The sequence below is a fragment of the Pezoporus flaviventris genome, unplaced genomic scaffold, assembly GCF_033815535.1.
Source record: "Pezoporus flaviventris isolate CSIRO_AGI_PZ_B2104156 unplaced genomic scaffold, CSIRO_AGI_Pfla_v1 ptg000002l, whole genome shotgun sequence".
Classification (NCBI taxonomy): domain Eukaryota; kingdom Metazoa; phylum Chordata; class Aves; order Psittaciformes; family Psittacidae; genus Pezoporus; species Pezoporus flaviventris.
Window position 1 is genome coordinate 6,248,767 of NW_026892550.1, and position 20,548 is coordinate 6,269,314.

Below are 20,548 nucleotides of genomic sequence, written 5' to 3' on the forward strand. Positions count from 1 at the left end.
CTGTCTTTAATTTCATGTATCCTTGTTGAACAGGTCATAGTTCTTGGGGATTTTTGTTGTTAAAGAGCCCATTAGAACCTGATGTTTTATTCTTGTGAAGGTACCTGTTTACTGCAACAACTGCTTTTTTAATAATCAAAACTCATTAGACTCAATTATTCTTGGCATGTATGCTGGGTCTCTGGTAGTTCTTTGGTTTCTTCTGCACTTTCAAAACTCTCTTAAGCTCAATAGCAGAGCTAAATGTAATATTCCAGAATCTCTTATAAGTGCTGTAAAATCTTGACTTGAAGTTTCATTCCTTTTTTTTTTTTTTTTTTATCACGTTCATTTGCCCTTCTTCTGGCCAGTGGAGATGGAGACAGCGCTGATGATACTTTTGTCACTTGTTTGTCTGACCTGCTCTTAGAATGACCTTGATGATGGAGGCTCCGCAGCCTCACCAAGCAGTCTATCTTTGTCCTTAAAACTTTGCTGTTATTTTTCTATTGCACAGAGAAATCTCACTTGCTGCACTTTTTTGCTTGTTATCTTTGCTGGGGATACAGAGGACTGACTCTGCCTCTCTTTGTATCTGTAAGCTGTGTATCTGTAAGCTTGGTGTCCCAAGGTCTTCCAGCCTTTCCTGGCAGGTAATACTGGCTACATCTGGTAGTTGTTCTCCTGTGGCTTTTCTCCAACTGTTCCTGTCTGGTTTGAAGACCTGTGTTCAGAATTATTTGCAGTTGTTCCTCTGAGACTTACTGGAGCAGTATTAGGTGGAAGGATTATGTCATGTGTCACATAAGCTATACATCCCAAGGTAGCATTAGCTTTTTTCCAGCTGTCTTGACCTTGTTGACTCCTCTTTTGCATATAGTCACCTATGTCTATTTGGAAATACTCGGTAGTTCTAGTAAAATCTTTCTTTTTAGTTTGGCTATGAGAAAATCTCAGTAATTAAGATTGTCACAAATGTTAATCAAATAAATCATGACATTTATTCTTTCTCCCCTGTTTAACTGTCATGGAAGAAAGTTGTAGTGGTTTGACATGGCTCATTTTTGACAAATCCAGGGTGGCTGTTCCTCATCTCCATATCATCTAAGTGCTTAAAAAGACTTGTTTGAATATATTTGATTAACTTCTCTGGGAACTGAAGACAAGCCAGTATTATTCCTCAGGTGTTTCTTCCCTTCATTGTCCCTTTTCTCTCCCTCAGTTTTGTTTTTTTTTCATTTTGTTTCGAGGGGTGAGGTTGTGTATTTGCTTTAAGAAAGCTTATATGGTTTGCGTTTTTCTAAGCTGATCTCAGGTATGCTCCATGAGTTTCAAAGATAGGATTATTGGTTTTGAGACAGCTCAGAGGATTTCCTGAGCAATTTGGCTGAATGTTATCAGATCCAGCCAACTTGGAAAAAAATATAATTATGGCTATTTCCAAAAATAGGCTGAGCCTGCGTTGGTGTTTTTACCCATTTATTTGTGCTTAGTTTGCTAGTCACCTGCTTGCGGTTGATCTCTTTAGCGAGGACTTGTTCTTCGTTTGGGCAAATTAATGAAGAACAAGAAATGAACTTGTTCTTTAATCTGTTTGCCCTCTTCAGTAATGAATAAGTTCTCTTAGTAGTAGTAGTGTACTGATAGGATGATTTCTTAGTTGTCTCAAGCTGTTTTGTGCAAATTACTTCATTTTTTTCCCTGTAGCCTTTTCCATTGATTCTCTTGCTATTGTTATACTTGTTAATCCCTTTCTATGTGTGTTTTCTGAGTCGTCGTTCTCTTGCTATGTTTTTGAATCTCTTGCTGTGCTTGGTTTTCTTGAACTTGTTTCTACTGTGTCATTTGAGAATTAGCTTTTCCTTGCCTTAATCTTGCCTTCTGTGAGCTCTTATTTAATGATGTTAAATCTGTCTCTTGCTGTTCTTCCTTCTTTTCTGTCTTAAGTAACCATTGATTTGATGGTTCACTTCCAGTGAAACTGTGTCTCATTGTTTACTGTCAAACACTTCTTTCTTGCTGGCTGCAGCTAAAGGAAGAGTCTGTGGTTGCTTTCTATGTTTTAAAAAAGTAAGTTCCTTGAACCCTTGCTGGAGTTCTACGTTCAGTTCTCAGTAGGTGCCTAGGTTCTTAGTATCTCCATGTAACAAAAAGTCCTGTGCTTTTCTTTACTTTTCTGCCTGCTCAGAAAAGTCATCATCTCTCTGTCCACAATTTTTGATGGTTTGCAGTAAGCTTGCAGCTAGATAGCACTTACATGCTTTACCTCCTTATATTATTTGCAGACTTCCAAGATACTTCTCCCTGTATTTGTGATGTTTATGCCCTTTAGATTAAGGGCATGACACTCGTGGGCACTTGAATTTGTTTTGCCTTGATGGTTTGGTTTTGTGTTGTTTAGTTTTGTTTTGGGTTTTTATGAACTGTCTGTATTCTCTTTCTTTTAGTATTCCAGCCGGGGATAGACTTTTACAGAGAAGATCATAGTCTTGATCACATTCAGAGAATTCTAGCTCCTTTCCTCATGCTTCATGCATTAGTATGCACACTTCTAAGACCAAGGGATTAGTTGCTTATTTCTTACGAACTTTGTGTGAATAATTACTTGTTCTTACTTTTCGGCTCTTGTTCAGGTTGCCCTGGTATATCATCTTTGGACTCTTGATATTTTGCTTGTGATCCAGTTATAAAATATTCTTCATTCAAGTTAACAAGCAGAAAGAGCTTCTTATGTGTGTTAATCCTTTGAAGTCTTCCATTCTCACCTACCAGCAAGTGGAACTTCATTACATGATCAGGGAAGCCAAAGTTATCCTCTGATCACATTTTCAAACACACAGGGCTGTCTGCAGGATAAGTTTGTTCCTGACACTGTTAGTATATGGAGGGCTGACTAGGAGCTGCTTAGTCATTCTTGATGGGTACTCACAGTGTAACCAGTACCCATGTGGACAGTGATGAATGAAAATCGAACAGCTTTCTGTGTCACCTAAAATATGGTGCTCATCTTCCTGTTGGTTAGACCTGATATATGTGATTTCTGCTCCTCTAACTAAAGTTGCTTTGTACAAGCACTTTTGTTTTCTGGGGTCTGAATGACTGGAGCAGTATCCCTGGGTAGGGCCATCATACAGCTTGCTCTCCATGGCTCTTTCTGTGATACAGCTGTTTAGCTGCCTTTGTCTTTGACTGTCTCTTCATAGATCACCCTAAAGGCCTTACGATCACAAATGTCTCAGCTCAGCTGCCTCCTGCTTCTCCTTAGTGCCCCAAACCCCCAAAACCACTTTCAAAGACAATCTATAATGAAGGATTTACTGCACTGGTTGTTTTCCTTGTCATGCTCTTCAGTATAGGAAATATAAGCAAGTGTTCCTACAAATCCAGTCTAGGACTTAGGTTTGGCTCACTCTCTCGATATAGTCCTTGTATCTTTGAGTCAGGAAATATTTGAGATGAGAGTTTTGAAGATGACACTTTTTTTTTTATTCTGGTTATGAATGTTGGGGTCATGGTTGGCTTTCTGCTGTGATAACCGCTGCCTTTTGGTGAGGAGATTCCCCTGAACTCTCTCATCTCTGCTTCTTAAATTGCAGCAGTAAATCAGATGCTTGGGTCAGAGGACTTCCAAGATTTACATCTCTCCTCAGTTAATTCAGTAAATTTCTGATCTCTTCCATAGTGGTGGTTGAAGCACACCCTGTGTTACATTTAAGCAGTGCATTTCATGTAGGCATAAGAAATTTAATACATCATGTGATGTATTTGTGTCCCGTGGACATGTAGAGCTGGGATAATGAAGCGCAAAGACTGAGGTAATCTGCTGTGGCCATTAATGTAGTATGTGGTTTTATTAAGTTTGTAGTGAACTGTTAGTAACATAACCTTTGGATGCAGCAAGTAAGCTTTAACATCAGAACTGTGTCTTCTCCCATAGTTTTACTGACTGCTCTTAAGTCTAGCTGTTAAACTAGGACTTTGCTTCATATTGATGCTGGTTTTTGCAGAATTAAAAGGGCTTGTAACTGGAGAATTATTTCTCTGCGGTGTATTGTCTGTGTCGTGTGAGTATAATGTATGCAATTTGCCTGACATTTCTGTTTCTCTGTTATGGGAAAAACATGGCTAGCTTTAGAAATTATAGTTGATGGATCCTTCTGAAAATGTACGCTCCTATTAATGGCTTTACTTAATATTTTAGGAGATTTTGCTGTCATGAGTGAGTATGTTTAACCCTTTACCAGATACCAGGAGAGGTAATTTTCTTGTAACATCATTTCTGGAATAGAGCATATACAGTTGTGTCATTGAAGCTACATAGTCAAGTAATTAATTCCTAAATGTTAGGAATTAATTCATCTAAAGGCATCTTAAACTTGCCTTTGGATGAATGTTCCTTACTGTTCATAGGGAAAGTGCTGGCATGTTTTAGGTTTTTTTGTTTTGCATATTCGTATTCATTTTACGTATTTCTGTTCAGGATTAAAGTATAAACAACAGATTAAATCTCTAGCAACTCTCTACTGGGAAAAAGGTGTATAAGCATGGTTATTACCTGTTAGGGCTAGTTGAGAGAATTTCGGGGGCGTTCTAACTACCTGCTCAGAATACTTTTGGCCATTGTACTGGGGAAAAGAAATGCTTGAATTGTCTTCATTATTAGCTTTTGATTTATTTTTTTTTTTAAGCACATGTGGCTGCATAATTGCTGGAAAAATGTTGAATTTTTTTTTTTTTGTACAGGAAAGGCAGAATCCTGGTAGGAGGTGGATTGGCTCAGTTCTGCTGTGTCATATTTAGCTACAAAGAAGAGAAGTATTGCATTTGAAATATGTGCTTCTAAAGAATTTGTGATGTGTGTAATAAAAACAAAACCTCCTTCCCTCCCTTTTCCCCTGGAGAGCCTGGGTTCTTGGTGACTGCACCTCTGGGTATTACAGACTTAAGTCTTTTTTTTTTCACTCAAGTCTAAGCTTGTACATGTGTGAATTAGTTCTGTTTTGTGTTCCTTCTGCCATTTCACTTGTCAACTAGGGAATAGCATTTAATGCCATGCAGAAAACTCTTTAAATACAATTAATTACTATAATTCAGCCAGTAAAAGACATGATTTCCTCCTCCCCTTATGGTTTAATATTAAATTTGATTTTAATTTGGTTTCAGGTTTTCAAGTTTGCTTTATCTTGCAAATTGTTCATACCTGTACACAAAACTTAAAATACTGTTTTTTTTTTCCCTCCTGCTTCTTAAATGCAGTGTTAAAAGATATATAAGAACCTTATCAAAACTACGGTAGGCAAATTTCCCTTCATCTCCCTTGCTGTGAAGAAAAACACCCAGAAGACAAAGGCAGTTCATACATTACACCTGGGTTGCTAATGTATTTGGGCAACTGCAAAGCTTTTCATGTGAATGGTAATAAAAATGTGAAGGAATCTGGGCAGGTTTTTTGGTACTGCTTATTTGTAGAAATACCATAAAATGTCTTTCATTAGCTGATTAAACTTCACTTGAAATACATCTTCACTCTCTCTATCTTCAGTTCTGCTTCACGTCTTTTGTGCTGTGACTGATAGTATTTTACTTCAGTCTGAATGAATCCCAGGACACCTTACTTTGCTTTCCCGGTTCTCAGTTTTGTTGTTTTCCACCCATGCCCAGTGCATTCAGGAGGGAACTTCATTGCTTCACTAAACTACACAAGCCTCTTGCTGACAGCCCTGTTTAGCTGTCACCATGTCTATTCCATTTAGTTGTTTCTTGAAGGTGGTTGGCCAAATGAGGTCTCCTCCAGAGGGCTGTGAGGCAGCACTAATACTTTCAAGTGTCTCTTGAAATCAGTGGGATTCATCTTGGAATCATGTTTCCTTTTCACAGTCTTAGGGATGAGAATAAGCCATTGGTATAACCAAATCCTTCCTCCCCATTTACTTCCAAATCTTCGTAGAGAATTAATCTCAGAAAGGAAATTTGCTGGCAAATACAGCACGAGACACTTGTCAGTAGCTCTGATTATTATTATTTTTTTAAATGTTCCCTTAAGATACGAAATTGCTGGATTTGGAGCTAGGAATTCAAAAATTCTGACAGTTGGAAATGTAAAGTATGAATAATTATTTGAATAAGATGAAAGGGAAGTTACAGAATTATCAGTACAGATCATTAAATATGCATGTGAACAGTGGTACTTTTTAAAAATACCTGATTTATAATAACGTTTTTCAGTTTACATGCAGTACCTCAGGTCAGTGCAATGCCAATGTATAAATGAAGATGGGGATATTAATCAGTGCTGGCTTTAATCTGAATAGCTGGTCTTATTTAGCCAAGCAGTTGGTTGCACAAGAATAGGCATGCTGTAGTTTCTTGGTTGCACACAGTTTAAGAGCTGAGAGCTTCATACTTAGTGTAGTTTGGGTTTTGTTCTGTTTAGAAACAGATTTCTTTGAGAATAATGAAGGTATAATTACAAAAAAAAAACAAACAGGTGAGCACAAGCTGATGTCATGGTTTGCAGCTTTCTGGTTTGTATTTCATTTTTACTTCAAAACATAGGGCTTTGATTCTTCCCATCTTCACCATTTCTTTGCTGAAGTGTCATTGCTTCAGTACACTATCAAAGCTGTAATATTTCTATGCTAAATTCCATTCTAACTTACTCCTTCCATTAAGCTTAAATATAGATATATTTTTAAACATGATTTTTAATGCAAAAATTAAAAGTTTTATTTTGGAAGTTTTTTTTGGTCTATTTATGATGCTGTGAGGCAATGGCTCACTAGCTGAGGCTGCCCACATGTACAAATAGCAATGCTGTAGTTAACAAACCGAAGTTCGACAGTTGGATGCAAGTACAGATTTATGCTTCTATTCCCTGCCACCCAAGGGCAGTATCTTTCATTTACTGCATAGAGTGTGAATTTCAGTGTGATAGATGATATATATTTTTCTAATATGTGTTTATGGATTTAAGTATGGTGTAAATTGTGATTCAGATACTTTTAAGTTTTCTGTAAGATGAGACAGATGGGTTTAGGTTTAAAGGAAGTTCATATGACAAGATGGGACTTGCAAGCATAGACGCTTTGCATGGCTTCAGGAATCTGTTGCTTTCTCCTGTAGCGGTCTGTCTCTGCTGGAAGGCAATTAACTATTAACTTCAGTCAGCACAAGTTCACTATGGCGTTGATAACCGTTCCTTGGAACTGTGCGTCTTCCTTGAGAATGAATGTGCAGGGCCACAGGGATGGCTGGTGGTAGCTTGGAAAACTTTCAGTTACTGATTGCAACTGGCTGTATTGCTAGTGGGTTACAGGGAATTGTGACAATGCTGGCTTGGAAGAATATGTGAAATTTAATTGATAAAGCTTCCAGAGGACATAATAACTTCTAGAAGGATAAGAGTTCTCAGCTGACTGAGGAAAGTCAGTGTTTGTTCATGTGCCACAAACAAACAGTATTGATGCAAGTGTTGCCAAATTTCATGTGACTTACCTAGATAGGTTGACCTTTGGGTTGGCTGTGCGTATGGCCTGTACCTAGCTGTGGTATTCCATTGATATTCTGTGATATTCTATGTATTAAAAAAAGGCTAGTCTGGTCTTTGAATCTTCACAGTGGTATCAGATGGAGGAGTTAGGGAGGTTATTTGGCATCCAGCAGGGATTTCTTTTGGATACCAGTTCTCGTGACTTCCTAGTAGGAAGGACCATGATAATTGTGTCCTGACTTCCTAGGGCTATTTTTTAACTCCAGTTTCTCAGAAGGTAGGAATAAATGGCTCCTCAGATTGAAGCATCTGAATACAGAACAGAAGAAAAATGATGATGGAGAGTAAACAAAAGTAGTGAAATTTGCTAATCAATTCTGAGCCCAGGTTCATATGATTTGCTACTTAAAATCTTTAAATAGGGATTACAGTGGATTATATCATCTGGAAAAAGCACCCAAACAGGAATTAATTCAGGAAGGTCTTTTGCCTTTGTTAACACAAATTTCATGAGATCATGTGCCAGGCAGTGCTGAGATATTTTTCTTAAGTACAGTTTATGTAGGTTTGGTTTTAATTGTGGAATTCAACTTGGAGTGTCTGCAGGGCACAGCTGGACTTCTGGTAGGGTCTGGACACTTCATTCTACAAAGTAACTGTGTATTTTGTATTTTTTATTTTTTTCTTGGGGTACTATTTGATAGTGATTACTCGTCACCTCAGACTTAAAAAGAAGGGGGGGGGGGGGTATTGCAGTGATTGAGGTAGGAATGAATATACCTATCTGTAAATTTAATGGAATGAATAGTTTAAGTCTGCTTCATTCAGACATCCAAGGAAGTAATTTGTCCTTGTTTAATAAAATAGATGAGAACCTCTTGAGTATAACTTTGCTTTAACTTCCAGTTAAAAAGCGTTTGTAGATCATTGTCTTATAATGGGATACAGATTGGAGTTTCATTTTTTAAATTTTGGCTAATGAATGCTTCCTAGTTCCTCTAGAGATCAGAGCTTTTTTGTGTGTGTGCTGACAGTTTCATATTGTGCCACTATAACCTGTGAACTCCTTATTTCCTAACAGGTGCTCATTTCCTGAAGGATGTACTTTAGATTGATTCAGCTAAAAGTAAAACTGAGTGTGCTATTGAAGAATGTGTGGGAGGAAGCGCGCATAGTATAGATGTTGCTCCCTTAAAACTCATTACAGAATAATATCAGTGTTCTTTTAAAAGTACCACTTCAAAGTTGTCTTTGAGGTACTACTGAAAAAAACCTTCCCGGGATAGTTTCAGGCATGAGTTTTCAGCTTATGTCATTTAATCTGACTGTGTTTCCGACTATAGCCTTTTGTCAGTGAGGGTTTGGTGGGTTTGTGAATTTAAGTAGGTCTTCAGACTTCAGTCTGTTCTGATTATTGTGCTGCAGCAGAATTGTTGTATCTTGGCTCTGAGCACCCGCAGGAGAAAAGATGCAGCAGGTAAATAATCACTTGAGCCCTTAAAGAGCTAGAAGTAAAAATAAGACCATTTTTCTTCCTATTCTGCATTTTTCAGAGCTGTCTGATTTCCTTCCTCCCTGCTCTATTTTTGAGGCTTTTGTGTGTGCGTGTCTGGTCATACTGAAAGCAAAACCTTGATTACATTGAATTTTTGCACTGATTTGTTGTTTTTTTTGGTTATCTATTTATTTGATCCAGCACATGCTAAATGCATGACCACCACTTTTACAAAGGTGGGGGGAGAGGGAGTTGAGAATGCCTTTAACTTTCTGCAGCTACTGATTTTATGCTTTATGCTGAAAACCAGGGCTGTGTACGGGTGACTTACCCCACTTGTCCCCCAACCGTATGATAAGCCTGTAAATAATTGTATCTTATTAAAAGATTTTTTGGCACTAGGCACTAAGTAACTTGTTGGCCAGGTTACTTAGTCTTGACTTTTTAGGAGGAGGTAGTTGAGACCTGTCATCTTGGGTCTTTTTTAGGCTATCTCCCAAAATAGGCGAGATGGAGACAGCCTCCTCACCAACTCCCAACTTCCCTCATAACTTTTGCTATAAGCCTAAAATTTTTGGTCATTTTGAACAAGTCTAGTGTATGCCTCCTGCTTGTACTTATTATGATTTCTCTCCCTGTGTTGAACATCTATAGGAGGAAAGGCTTCAGCTGGGAAAAGTATTTCCTTTGACATAATTTTTGTTTCTGTTGGAAATTCTTTTGACATTTTGACTTCATATCGAAGAACCTAAGGGATTTACTGCTGGAAAAGGAGCAAATCAGGTTTTGGATCTTGGGGGTGTGGGAGAGGAATAATTTTGTTGGGGGGGTTGAATCATTCATAGTAAACTTGCTTTATTATCTATACACAATGTAGATTAAGCTTTCTAGATTAAGCCTCCCCACCCTCAGCTTGTCATCTTGTTTGACATCAGCAGTTTGTTTTAAGACTAGCTTTTATTAAGCTATGGAAATACAGTGTTGTGTTTACTTAAATCCAGGTGATAAGTTTTAATAACATTACTTGCTGGATAAGGGAAGCCTACAGAGGACCTGTCTTGCAGGTTAGTCAAATCCTGTAGTGGTGTGATTTTACTCAATAAAGAAAAGGCGAGAAGTCAATGTTGCTACATTAAAAAGATAGCAATAGAAGTGTCACTGAAATGATTGAAGTCTCATGCTGTTGATTTTATATGAATAATGAGGAAAATTGAAAACAGGAAAACTACTTGTGTCATTGTCTAATACTGACACTTACCTAGGATCTCACAAACCGTATTTTAGCAGTAGCACAAGTCAGAAGGGATAGAAACTATTTTGCTCATAAGAATTTTCTGTGGAGATGCTTGCATAGCAAGGACCTAATATTGAATTAATATAATAATAATAATCTGTTGCAAAACATATATTAACTTTTAAAAGATTTATCTTAATATGTTGTTCCTAATATGAAGTAATATCATACCTCACCTTTTGGAGGGCTAAATGTGTGACCTACTTGACAACAGCCTTGTTAGCTCCTTGAACAATTATTTGAGTTTGTAATTGAGTGCAACATTGGTACTGTTTGGCATTTTCTTACCTTTTGCTTGTCTTTATGAACAAAATGTATGTGAATTCTCAAGGTAGATGAATGATCTTTTCCTAGTGCCAGCATTGTTTCTATTCCTTCTTCCTCCTTCATAGGCTATGTGCTGTGATTAGCCCTTGAGTACGTAATTCCCTCTGGCTAAGTATGACACAATGGGCTCTTGTGCCTTACAGTCACAAGATTTCTAACCTTCTCTATCGAAATGTACATATAGACAAGATCGTACATAAATCAGTTTTAGTAACACGGTGTTGGTTATCATAGCTAGTTGATATATCTCACGGCTAACTTGGTGTTCTGCAGCAGATCTGTTTCCACAAACATCCTCTGTGACCAGGAGTGGGATATGCAGCCACAGTGTGCTTAACTCCTTGACTTTTGAGTGGAGTTTTGGCTTATTTCTATTTCAGAACAGTGTGATATGGTTATATATTTGGCTGAGCTCTCTGGTACGATGTCTGTTGAAGTATAATAGCTGTCGAACATAAATGTGCTGTGTATTAGACACTAACGTAAGTAAGAGTTGAGTCAACACATTAGCTGTACTGATATGCAGTGGTTTCTGCCATCTGAAGCCGCTGCCATGTTTCCCACCAACACTTTACTCTCAGCTGTCGTTCAACTTCTGGCAGCTTCTCTTACTCCTGCTACTTAATTATTTCAGAACTAAATGGTAGCTTAGCTATATTTGAGAGTAATATTCAGATTTTGTATTTAAAATTTTGGGTATCAAGAGGGTCACAAATGCCTTGTGATACTCCTTGGAATGCTTGTTCTTCTGCAGCCTTCACTTTTCTATATCCCTGGTAACTGACATAAAGATTTAAAGGTTCTCTGAAGTTGCATGTAGTACAGAAGCTTTTTGTAGGAGTACCAAGGGACTGACTTGTTGCATCACTGACTTGTTTATGGATATGATTTTCTTCACTGAAAAATTTTCTAATCTCAAAGAGTGTGAACTACACCAGAATAATGCAAGATGGGGTGGAAAAAGATAACTTGTGTGTGAATATTAATCTCAGAATAGCATGATTGATAAAATGGAATGATAGTTTGCAAAATTAATCAGTTGGCAAGATCAAGTATTGGCTGCCTTAATACAGATATTTGAATTTTAATTATCATCACCCTGTCTTTGCGTTCTCCAGTTTCTGTTTGGTACTTCAGCATCCTGAGTAAAAACAAGGATCTTTTTTGCATAGGAAACCTTCACAACTTTCCGTTTTGGTGACATTTACAGCTCATCAATAATCACTTTCTGTCAGTGTTTCTCATATATATAATACTGAGACTCCCTGGCAAACAAGTGTGTGTTAGTACGTAAAACTGCATTCTGTTTAGTCTCACTAGAGATGTGTGATTATCACATGAAAAATTTAGATGTTTATAATGTTGATTTCTTAAACAAAACACTCCTGCTTCTAAATAAAGGAGGGGTACTACAGTAGCTTGTTCATCTTTTATTGTTACAGGTAACAAAACTATTTATTAGTCTTTATTCATCTACACACTGTGTCCTCCTCCCACCCCAAAGGCATATTTAGAAGTAGGAATCTCCACACTTTCCACTGTTGCAAATCAAACATTTCCGCATTTGCAAGCTACTGCTTAAAAGCTCTTTGAGATTAAATTTTGTATAACTTGCGTGAAAAGAGTATTCTTTTTCTTTTTTCTTTTTTTTTTGTCTAAAGCAACAGTAACAGACTCTGACAGCTGCTTCAGTTTGAGTGTTGCTGTGCCAGTGAACCTGGAAATGTGTTGTGAGTGAGGATATTGCCAAGTTATCTGCTTCAGTTTGCTCTTCCTGTGAAAAACTGGGCTATACCAGCTGTTAACAGGGTGTAATATGGACTTAAAAAAGGCCTAAGGAAGGGATAAGGGGTAATAGTTTACTGCTGTTTTTTACATTGTAATATCTCTTCAGTGCTGTAATATACCTTCTGCAGAGGCTGTTGTTATGGCAGAGACTACAGTCAATATTGACAATGTTCAGGAGCAATGTTTAAAGCAAGAAAAACCCCAGACCTTGTCATGCTATTGGTCTGGCCAGCATGCTGTCCTGTCTGACAGTGCTTGGTACTAGATGAATGGAGAACCACATTGCATGTGTGGAATAACCCTCTTCCCATGTACCTTTCCAGGTCTTTCCAGTCCAGAGATGTCCTGTGTCAGATTCTGTTTGTGAAATACTGCTCTCTTGTGCATTTATCATTATTCTTTCCCTCATCCATGCATTTGACTTCCACAATAGCTTATCCTTAAATCAGTTGGAGTTAGGGAGGAAGGATCCTTAATTTTTAGTTAGTAAAATCAGATAGTTTCTTATCCTTTGACCTGAAGGCATAAAGAAATATATCTTCATGTCTGAAAATCACTTAGGATTTTGTAAGCATCACTCATCTGCCAGAAGCAGTTCTGTGACCAATTTAGCTATGCCTGGGAGAGAAGAGGAACAGCTCAGCCTGTGACTGGAGAGCACCCAAGTCAGAGCTTCGCTCAGGCTGTGGGGAGGGAGGTCTTCACCACTGAGTGTGACTTGAGACTGCTGCCACCGAAATGGTGTTGGGTGGCAGCATGGAAAGCAAGGCAGAGCTTCTGCGTGAAGCTGTAGAGCAGTGCTGTAGTGTGCTCGCTGGCTGGAAGAGCCTGGGAGAAGGCCGAGCTCTGAACAGCTGTGGCAAATGGGTTTTGGCTTAAAAAGTGTAAGCAGGAGAGCATGCATAAGACATCTTGATGGGGTTTTTGGGGGTAGCCAGGGTTAAGTGCAGTAACTGTCTTTTAGTGTTACGCAGACACAGAAAATACATAGTCTCAGATGTTTCAACAAACTCAATTTTTCACCTCCCTGTATAAAAATTAAGGGAGTTAATTCAAGTGGTATGGAATACCTTTGTGTTATTAGGACCTTCTAGAATGAAGTGTAGCTTTAATTGTGTTTTGGTAACAGTGGCTTTTCTTTGTTTTATTTTTTTCATGTCTGTGCCTTTCCTAAAGTGCCTGAGAAAATCAGTGCAATATTTTCTACTTGTTTTCCCCCATGAGAAATTTGCTTAAGTCCTGCATTTATTTTTTTTGAGCATCACATACCTGTAGAAGTATTTGGAGTTCAGTCAAGTCTAAATTATCTTCCTGCGCTTTTCTTCTCCTGAGCTCTCCAAGACATTGCATCCCTCTCCCTTTCGTGATGTTTGTGTGACTTCATCAGACTTCAGCTGGGAGAAAGATGAGGATGTGTTGTCTGGTAATATGTCGCTCAACCCACTGAAGGGCTGATTTTGGTAGTGACAGGCTATTAGAGCAAATTACGGCAGTCGTTGAGTGCTTTTGTTTTATTTGTTCAACTGGTTCTTCAAGGTCATTCAGATGAAATCGAGGAGTGGTTTTGAAGCTGTGATTCTCACTGTCTTCATACTTTCTGGTATGAATTATACTGTGCCAAGATGGTGTATTCCTTATTCTCCAGAAAAGACAAATTTTAGGGAGGGTGAGTTAGTGTGACAGCAGCTTGCAAGAAAATATTTCCATATATCTTTTCCATTGTAAGTAACATTCATAGAAAGGCCAGAAAGATTCCCCTCTACACGTTGCCATTATGTTGAAGAGTGCAAGCAGAGATTCCTATGTTCCTGATCCATGTCAGCCTTTCTTCTGGCACTTATCTGCATTAAATAGGTTTTTAAAACATAAAGCTTTAAAATCATTAAGAAGGGTACTGTAAAGGACTGCGTAGAAACTGTAAAAATAAGTTTTCTGTAAATAAAAGTAAGTTAGTGCTGTCCAGAAGTGATAGCTGTCTAGCTTGTCACTTCTACTTTAAATCTCTGCACACAGAATTCTAGCTGTTAACATATGGCCTGATAACTAGATCTTGTGAGGTCCTTCTGCCATTCTTCAGTAGCATGAAGAATTTAGTGCTATTAGTTAACTTTGTCATCTCAAGCACTTTCTTGCTGCAGACTTTGGGTAACTGCAGTTTCCTGGATGTCCTTTGAAAGCTTAATTAATAAATACTTTAAAAAATGATCTTCCGCACTTCTGGTACTGCTGAAGTATAAACCAGTCATTAACATACTGAAATTATTAGTGCAACTGTAACATTCTTGAGCTTCCTTAAGACTCTTGGCTCAGTGTCATCCACTCTTGGTGGTTTGATCATTTTTTTTAGTTCAGTTTGCTCCATACTTCTCTCCTAGCAGTGCCATGCTTCAAAACAGATCTTCTAATGCATCTTCCATAAGAAAGCCTTTCACTGGGAGAGTATCTTTAAACTCCTCCATAGTGAACATGTAGATGAGAAAAATCTGGTGTTTCTGCCATGACCATGTAGCTTGTTCAAGCATTTTTGTAATATATCTGTGTTCACTTACTTTAGCCATATGATCCTGTCAGGCTACCTACTGCTTCTTGCTCCTCATGTGCCTTGAAAAAGAATTTACTTGTAGTTTATATGTTTTTTTTTTTTCCCCTCTAACTTCCTTAAATTATTTGTGCCACTGTCTCATTTTTTTTTCTCTGTCTTTTTTTAGCTTGCTATTGTTTGGGCCCCATTTGGACAACTTCTACTAGATTCTTCTAATTTTTTCTCTAATATGCTTTTTAGCCATCTTGGTCCCTTGCCTGTCATGTCATTATTCACCCCCACTTAAGTCCTTTCTGTGCCTTTCTTCTTTTTTCCTAAATTTGCTCTAAGCCTCACATACAATGTCTTAAATCTCATTGCCTACAGATGCTTAATTTTTGATGTTTCTTTCTAGGTTCCCCCTTACCCCTCTAATTCCTTGGTGGTTTGTTCCTATACAGATACTCAGGTTGCTGCTAAACCCTGGGGGTATTACACTAATAATTTGAACCAAATTCTGTGCAGTGCTTAGGATCAAGAGATGCCTTTTCTTTTGTCAGTAGCATGACAACGTGTTCCATGAGGCAGTCCCTGATGCTCACTGTTTTGTCTTGGCATCCTGAGACATTTAGTGGATAACAGAAACCTTCTACTGTTTGTCTTTGCTTTTGTTTCTGAGTGCTTTCAGCTTGGTCACTCAAGGTCTGCATGTATAAATGTGATGACTCATGCATTTCTCTTTTTCACTGTCTTGAATATAAAGAAGGCAAATGTACTCCCTTAATGAATAGGTAATGGTTTTGAATAAACTTGCCTTTTTTTTTTTTTAAATTTCTCACCCCCAAAAATCTGTTTTTTTGGTGACATTCAGATAACAATTTCATTATAAACTTCCTTACTCATTTCTTTGTTCTTAAATGTATGTGCATGCCAATAACCAGTGGAACTCCAGTACTAGAGGATTTCTTTCCTTGATGAAGACAACTTCCTTTAATTCCAAAGATTTATTTAATTATTTTTTTTCCCCATTTTTTGGGAAGGGGCTGAGTTAAAATAGGGAACTTGCTCCACATCAGCATTTTTGCTCCCATGAGTTCAGATCTGAAATGCTTGACTTGCATATAAGGTTTTTCTCTCAAATGCCTGCTCTTCAGAGTTAGTATAGGGTGTGTAAGTGGAGTTGTGTGGTTTCTTATTTGTATCTTTTCAAGCAATGACTTGGAAGATTGTTTTATTCTCTGCTCAGCCTTTGAAAAAAAAATCCATCTGAAGACAAGGGCTCTGTGATAATCTGTCTGGTTCTGTAAACTGAGCAGTCAGTAATCCTGGGGATGTGTGAAATTGAAGGATGCTCCTTTGTACTGGAGGAGGCTCCAGTTTGAGTTTCTCGTTTGGCAGCAGGGTAAAAATATTTTCTGAACTTTGTAAATCCAACGCAAAAGATGTGGGGGTTCCTATGTTAAACAGGCTGGGTTTTATTGTGGTCTATAGAGTAGTCCTAGAAATATGTCAGGCAACAGTAGGTGGTAAACTGGAGAGTGAAAATGGTTAGCAAAAACACGTGAAAGGTGGAACAGAGGCATGAGGTAAATTATAGCTGAAATTCAGGAGATAAAACAGTGCTCAAGAAGAGGGAAAATAAAAAAATAGTTGATTTTATTTTCCTATTATTATTTTGTCTCCGATTATTTTTTTCTTGTTAAATGCATTTTCTTCAAGTCAGTGTGATTGAGGGCTCTTCATTGTAACTGACTTGAATTTGTATACTGTTTTAACTTTACTCTTGTTTTATTGTCCTCAAATAATGCTGTATGAAAACACTTGGGGCTCATGAAAGGCATCTCATGATATCTGGTGTAGTCTCTGTAGCGCTTGTGGAGAAACAATGCATAGAAGAGATGTCTGGGAGGTTTCTGTATGGATTATAACCTGGGCCAGGAGGATGGCCGCCTCAGTGGAATAGCTGAATGCCATTTGGAGGCTTGCTGTGGAAGAGTCTTCCTGGTTAACACTGCATATTTTTCTAAACAGTATTGTATTCAGCTTTCAAAAGGCAAGAATCTTTGGTAATTGTCTCGATTGACAATAGAAGTTTAAAAGCTAAACACAAATACAGAAGGAAAAATGGCATTTTGCTTATGACTCTTCTTTTTTTTCTGTATCAGTTATTTCATCTCAGAGTTGTAATAAAAAAACTATACTGCAAAGTTTAAAATATATAAATTGTAAACTTTCACATCTGTAGAACACTTAGTACAAAAGAAAAAGGGCTTTCCATCTCTGCAGTCAAACGATCATTCAGATTTCAAAAGCTGTTTTATCAGCCCTCAGATGCAGGGAAAGGTTTTGTTGTTTGATATTTTTAATGCTCTTTCAGCATTAAACTGAACTTCTATAACCAATGGACTATCAATTTTTTCCAGGTCTTGTTAAATGGTACACAGTTTACAGACAGTTCAGTTGGATCAGAGTTCACAGGTGTTTCTCAGGTATGTGCAGCCACAGTTTGGGGGTGTTATATGATAGAAAAATTCTTTATTAATGGTAGAAAGTATTAAATGTACTGGGGAACTCTCCAAAGAGATATAAATTTGAGACTGGGACTTTGCTAGCTGAAGTCAGTTTCTGATTACTTCACTATTCAAGCTTTAAAAAGCTGTGAAAGCTACTGTTTCTAAGGTAAAATTTTATTGTTATAATAAGCTTGAAACTGGACAGAGATGTAAAAATAAAGCTATGCAGTTTTATGGTAATAAAGTTATTTTTGGAAATAAATCTAAATACATGGTAGATACGCAGTTATTTCTGTTCTGGCTTGTCCTACTTCCAGCTTTCATTTATGAATGTTATATCTGAACATGTTTCAGAGAGAAAGTGAGACTGGGTGCTTTCTTGCAGAAATGCATCACATATTTTTTTGAAGCTTGACTAGTGGAAAAATCTTGCTTTTCTCGAAATGTGTACTTTACTCTGATTACAGTGAAGGTGCATACAAATGTGTATGTGACCTAATTCCAAGCTCTCATCTAATCCAGGAAGAGTTTACTGCTGCTGTTGAAATGGTCACATGAATACTTACTGTATCCGTTATCTTTTAAAGAAATAAGAAACTGCAGTTCATAGCCTCATTTTAGTGTAACAGAGCCATAATGGGAATCTGAGATGCTTATGGTACAGATTTTTGTCAAGGTTCTAACTGTCTGTTTTCTTGGAAATAAACTGCTTAGAAATTTTTATTCATAGCAGTTGATTTATATTATGCTGTAGGAACCAGGTGCTTTCATTTTGACTTCAAATCTGTTGTATATACAGGCCCAGTTAGGAGACTGTCAGGTTTTCCTGAACCATGAGTTGGCTATAATTAAGCTGCTCGTTCCTGCTGTATATTCAGTAGCTTTTTTAGTGCAACTTTACATGCGTAAGTTGTAATTCTGGAAGTCCTTGCAGCAGCTGGATATGTTTGCTGTGACCCCTTACCTTTACAAAAGAGTAAGTGTCAGATTGTCTTAATTTCTGAACTTTTACATTTTTGTCCTCTCACTTTCCTATGTGGTGGAAGATGTCATTAGGAACAGATGATGTTCATAAGGATCTGTCTGCAATAGCTATTAAGATGTCATTGTTATTCCAATGGAGGCATAATCTGGCTTCAGAAAAATTCGTTTTAACAAGGAAACTTTCAGGGCTAAGTGGATAAGCAGCCATGCCCTCCTGCATGCAGGGTTTTTAGGCATTAAGATCTAGCAGCTGAGCATAGGTCAGCCAAGAAGAATGTCTAATGTGAGAGATGTTTTTGTGCTTGTAGAGCCAGTGAGGGGATGGTTGGTCACAGCCTTTCGGAAGGCAGGGCAAGGCTCCCCTGAACAAGTGTTTTCTAAAAACCTGCAGTAGAGGCCTGTAGAAATTGTGTTATTTTTCTTGCTTTAATTCTTAGGTATGAATTCTTCAAGAGTCATCAATGACTAAAGAGATCAGCTGTTCTTACTTAGCCTATTAACTTACATTTCTCATGAACTCTTGAAAGATAAGAAGATATTTGTGGAGATGAATTCAGTCTTTTTATTTTCGATGTCTAGAATTCTCGGTTTTTCCTTTCCATATTGCTGAGTCTGTCAGTTTTATAAATGCAAAGAACACAAAAACCAGACTTCGAAATGCTGGTTTTCTTTAGATGTCAGCAATAGGGAATTGATCTGTTGCTACTGGGAAGACTAGAAGAGAGTTAATGAACCTTTATAGCTTGAACTAGTCCTTTGCCCTAAAGAACTTTTCACCTGTGCTTGTGCAGTTCAGCCCTGCAAGATCTTTAAAGCAGTATTTTTGTTAGTGTTGTGGTTGGAGCAGTATCTAGAAGGATGTTTGAATGATATATTTAAATTTTGCCTTTGAGAAAGAATTGAGCTGTTTTGAGGCTTACATATAAGATTTTGCTAATTAAGGCAGAGTTAGTAGCTGTAAATGTAATCAGACAGAGCTATGATTCTGCCGTGACAAGGTGGTTTTGTTCCATTTGTTACAACTTTGCTTATGTCTTACAAAGCTGGGTCTCTTTGGCTTGTGCAGCCTGACATGTTTTTGAGTATCAGTCCTGGTGAATAATAAGCATTTCATGGCTGAACCATAATTTCATGCACAGTACCATCTTGGAAGAGAAATTAGGTTTTGAACTGCTTCTGCCCTCATAAGTTACCAAGTTTAGTTTATTCAAGAGCTGATAGTGGATTTTAAGACCCTGCTGATTAGTTTTGTTAAAACTGAGTTAAGCTTTTATTTTGTAACAAGCTTAGCTGAAAGTGTATCTTTATTTCTGTTAATACTAAAAAAAGGTGACAAGACTTCAAAGAGCAGTTATTTTCCTTTTTATCTGTTAAAAATAACACTAAAAGAAATTGTACTATCCTTTTTTAGTTTTACTTACTAAATTTTTTGCATCAAGGCTGAATTGTTCCAGAGGGTAAAGCTGCTGTCCATGTTCCCTGAAAACATTACTGTTTTAAATGCGAATGTATTCATAATCAGAGTAATTGTTTGCCACATAGATATTAAAAACTGATGTTTGATCTTGGGATACTCCAAACATTCACCATTTAATGATGGCTGTTGAAATGGGGGGGAGAGGGGGGTGGTTTAATCTCAAAATAGTTTTTTTCCAGTCTATATTCCATGAATAACCAGTTATCTATCTAAAAATTTTTTTGTAGACACCCTTTACCTTTGGCTTGGGCCAAAAGGCACCGTATACAACTGGTGAGCATTGTCTTCTTTGTAGAAGTGAACGAAAAGATACCTCGCTTTCAGAGAGCGGAATAAAAAACTCTAGCAAAACAGCACTTTCCACATCTCCAAAAACAAACAATATGCTGCATCTTCCACTGTGGGTGTGTCCAGACTGTCGAAGAACAGTTGAAAAGGAGGAGAGGCATGCTACAATAGAGCAATCTCTTGTGGTAAGTACCTCAGTAGACTAAGAAGACATTGTTATGGACCGAATGCTACTTTGTGCTTTGGAATCACTTAAACTGTAAGTGCATAGGAAGTATTTTAGGAGATTCTGAGTTGTTTTTTTCTGTGAGCTAAACTGAACAGGCAAGTTATTCCAAAAATTACGAGTTCTGATTCAGTTTTGGATTTTTGAGTAGAGCAAGGCTTGGATGT

The 20,548-nt window shown here is 37.6% G+C and overlaps 1 protein-coding gene and 1 long non-coding RNA gene across 4 annotated transcripts in view; both read left to right on the top strand.

Moving 5' to 3' along the window:
• LOC133276736 (uncharacterized) overlaps positions 1–20,548 on the top strand; it is a 238,759-nt gene that overhangs the window by 32,347 nt on the left and 185,864 nt on the right. The gene's annotated exons all lie outside the window — the stretch shown is intronic.
• FAM193A (family with sequence similarity 193 member A) overlaps positions 1–20,548 on the top strand; it is a 79,989-nt gene that overhangs the window by 15,180 nt on the left and 44,261 nt on the right. For all 3 annotated transcript variants that reach the window (XM_061467828.1, XM_061467815.1, XM_061467822.1), the window contains exons 2-3: positions 17,317–17,382; positions 20,095–20,340. In XM_061467828.1, the coding sequence (XP_061323812.1) occupies positions 17,317–17,382; positions 20,095–20,340 (312 nt within the window). The remainder of the gene's footprint in view (positions 1–17,316; positions 17,383–20,094; positions 20,341–20,548) is intronic.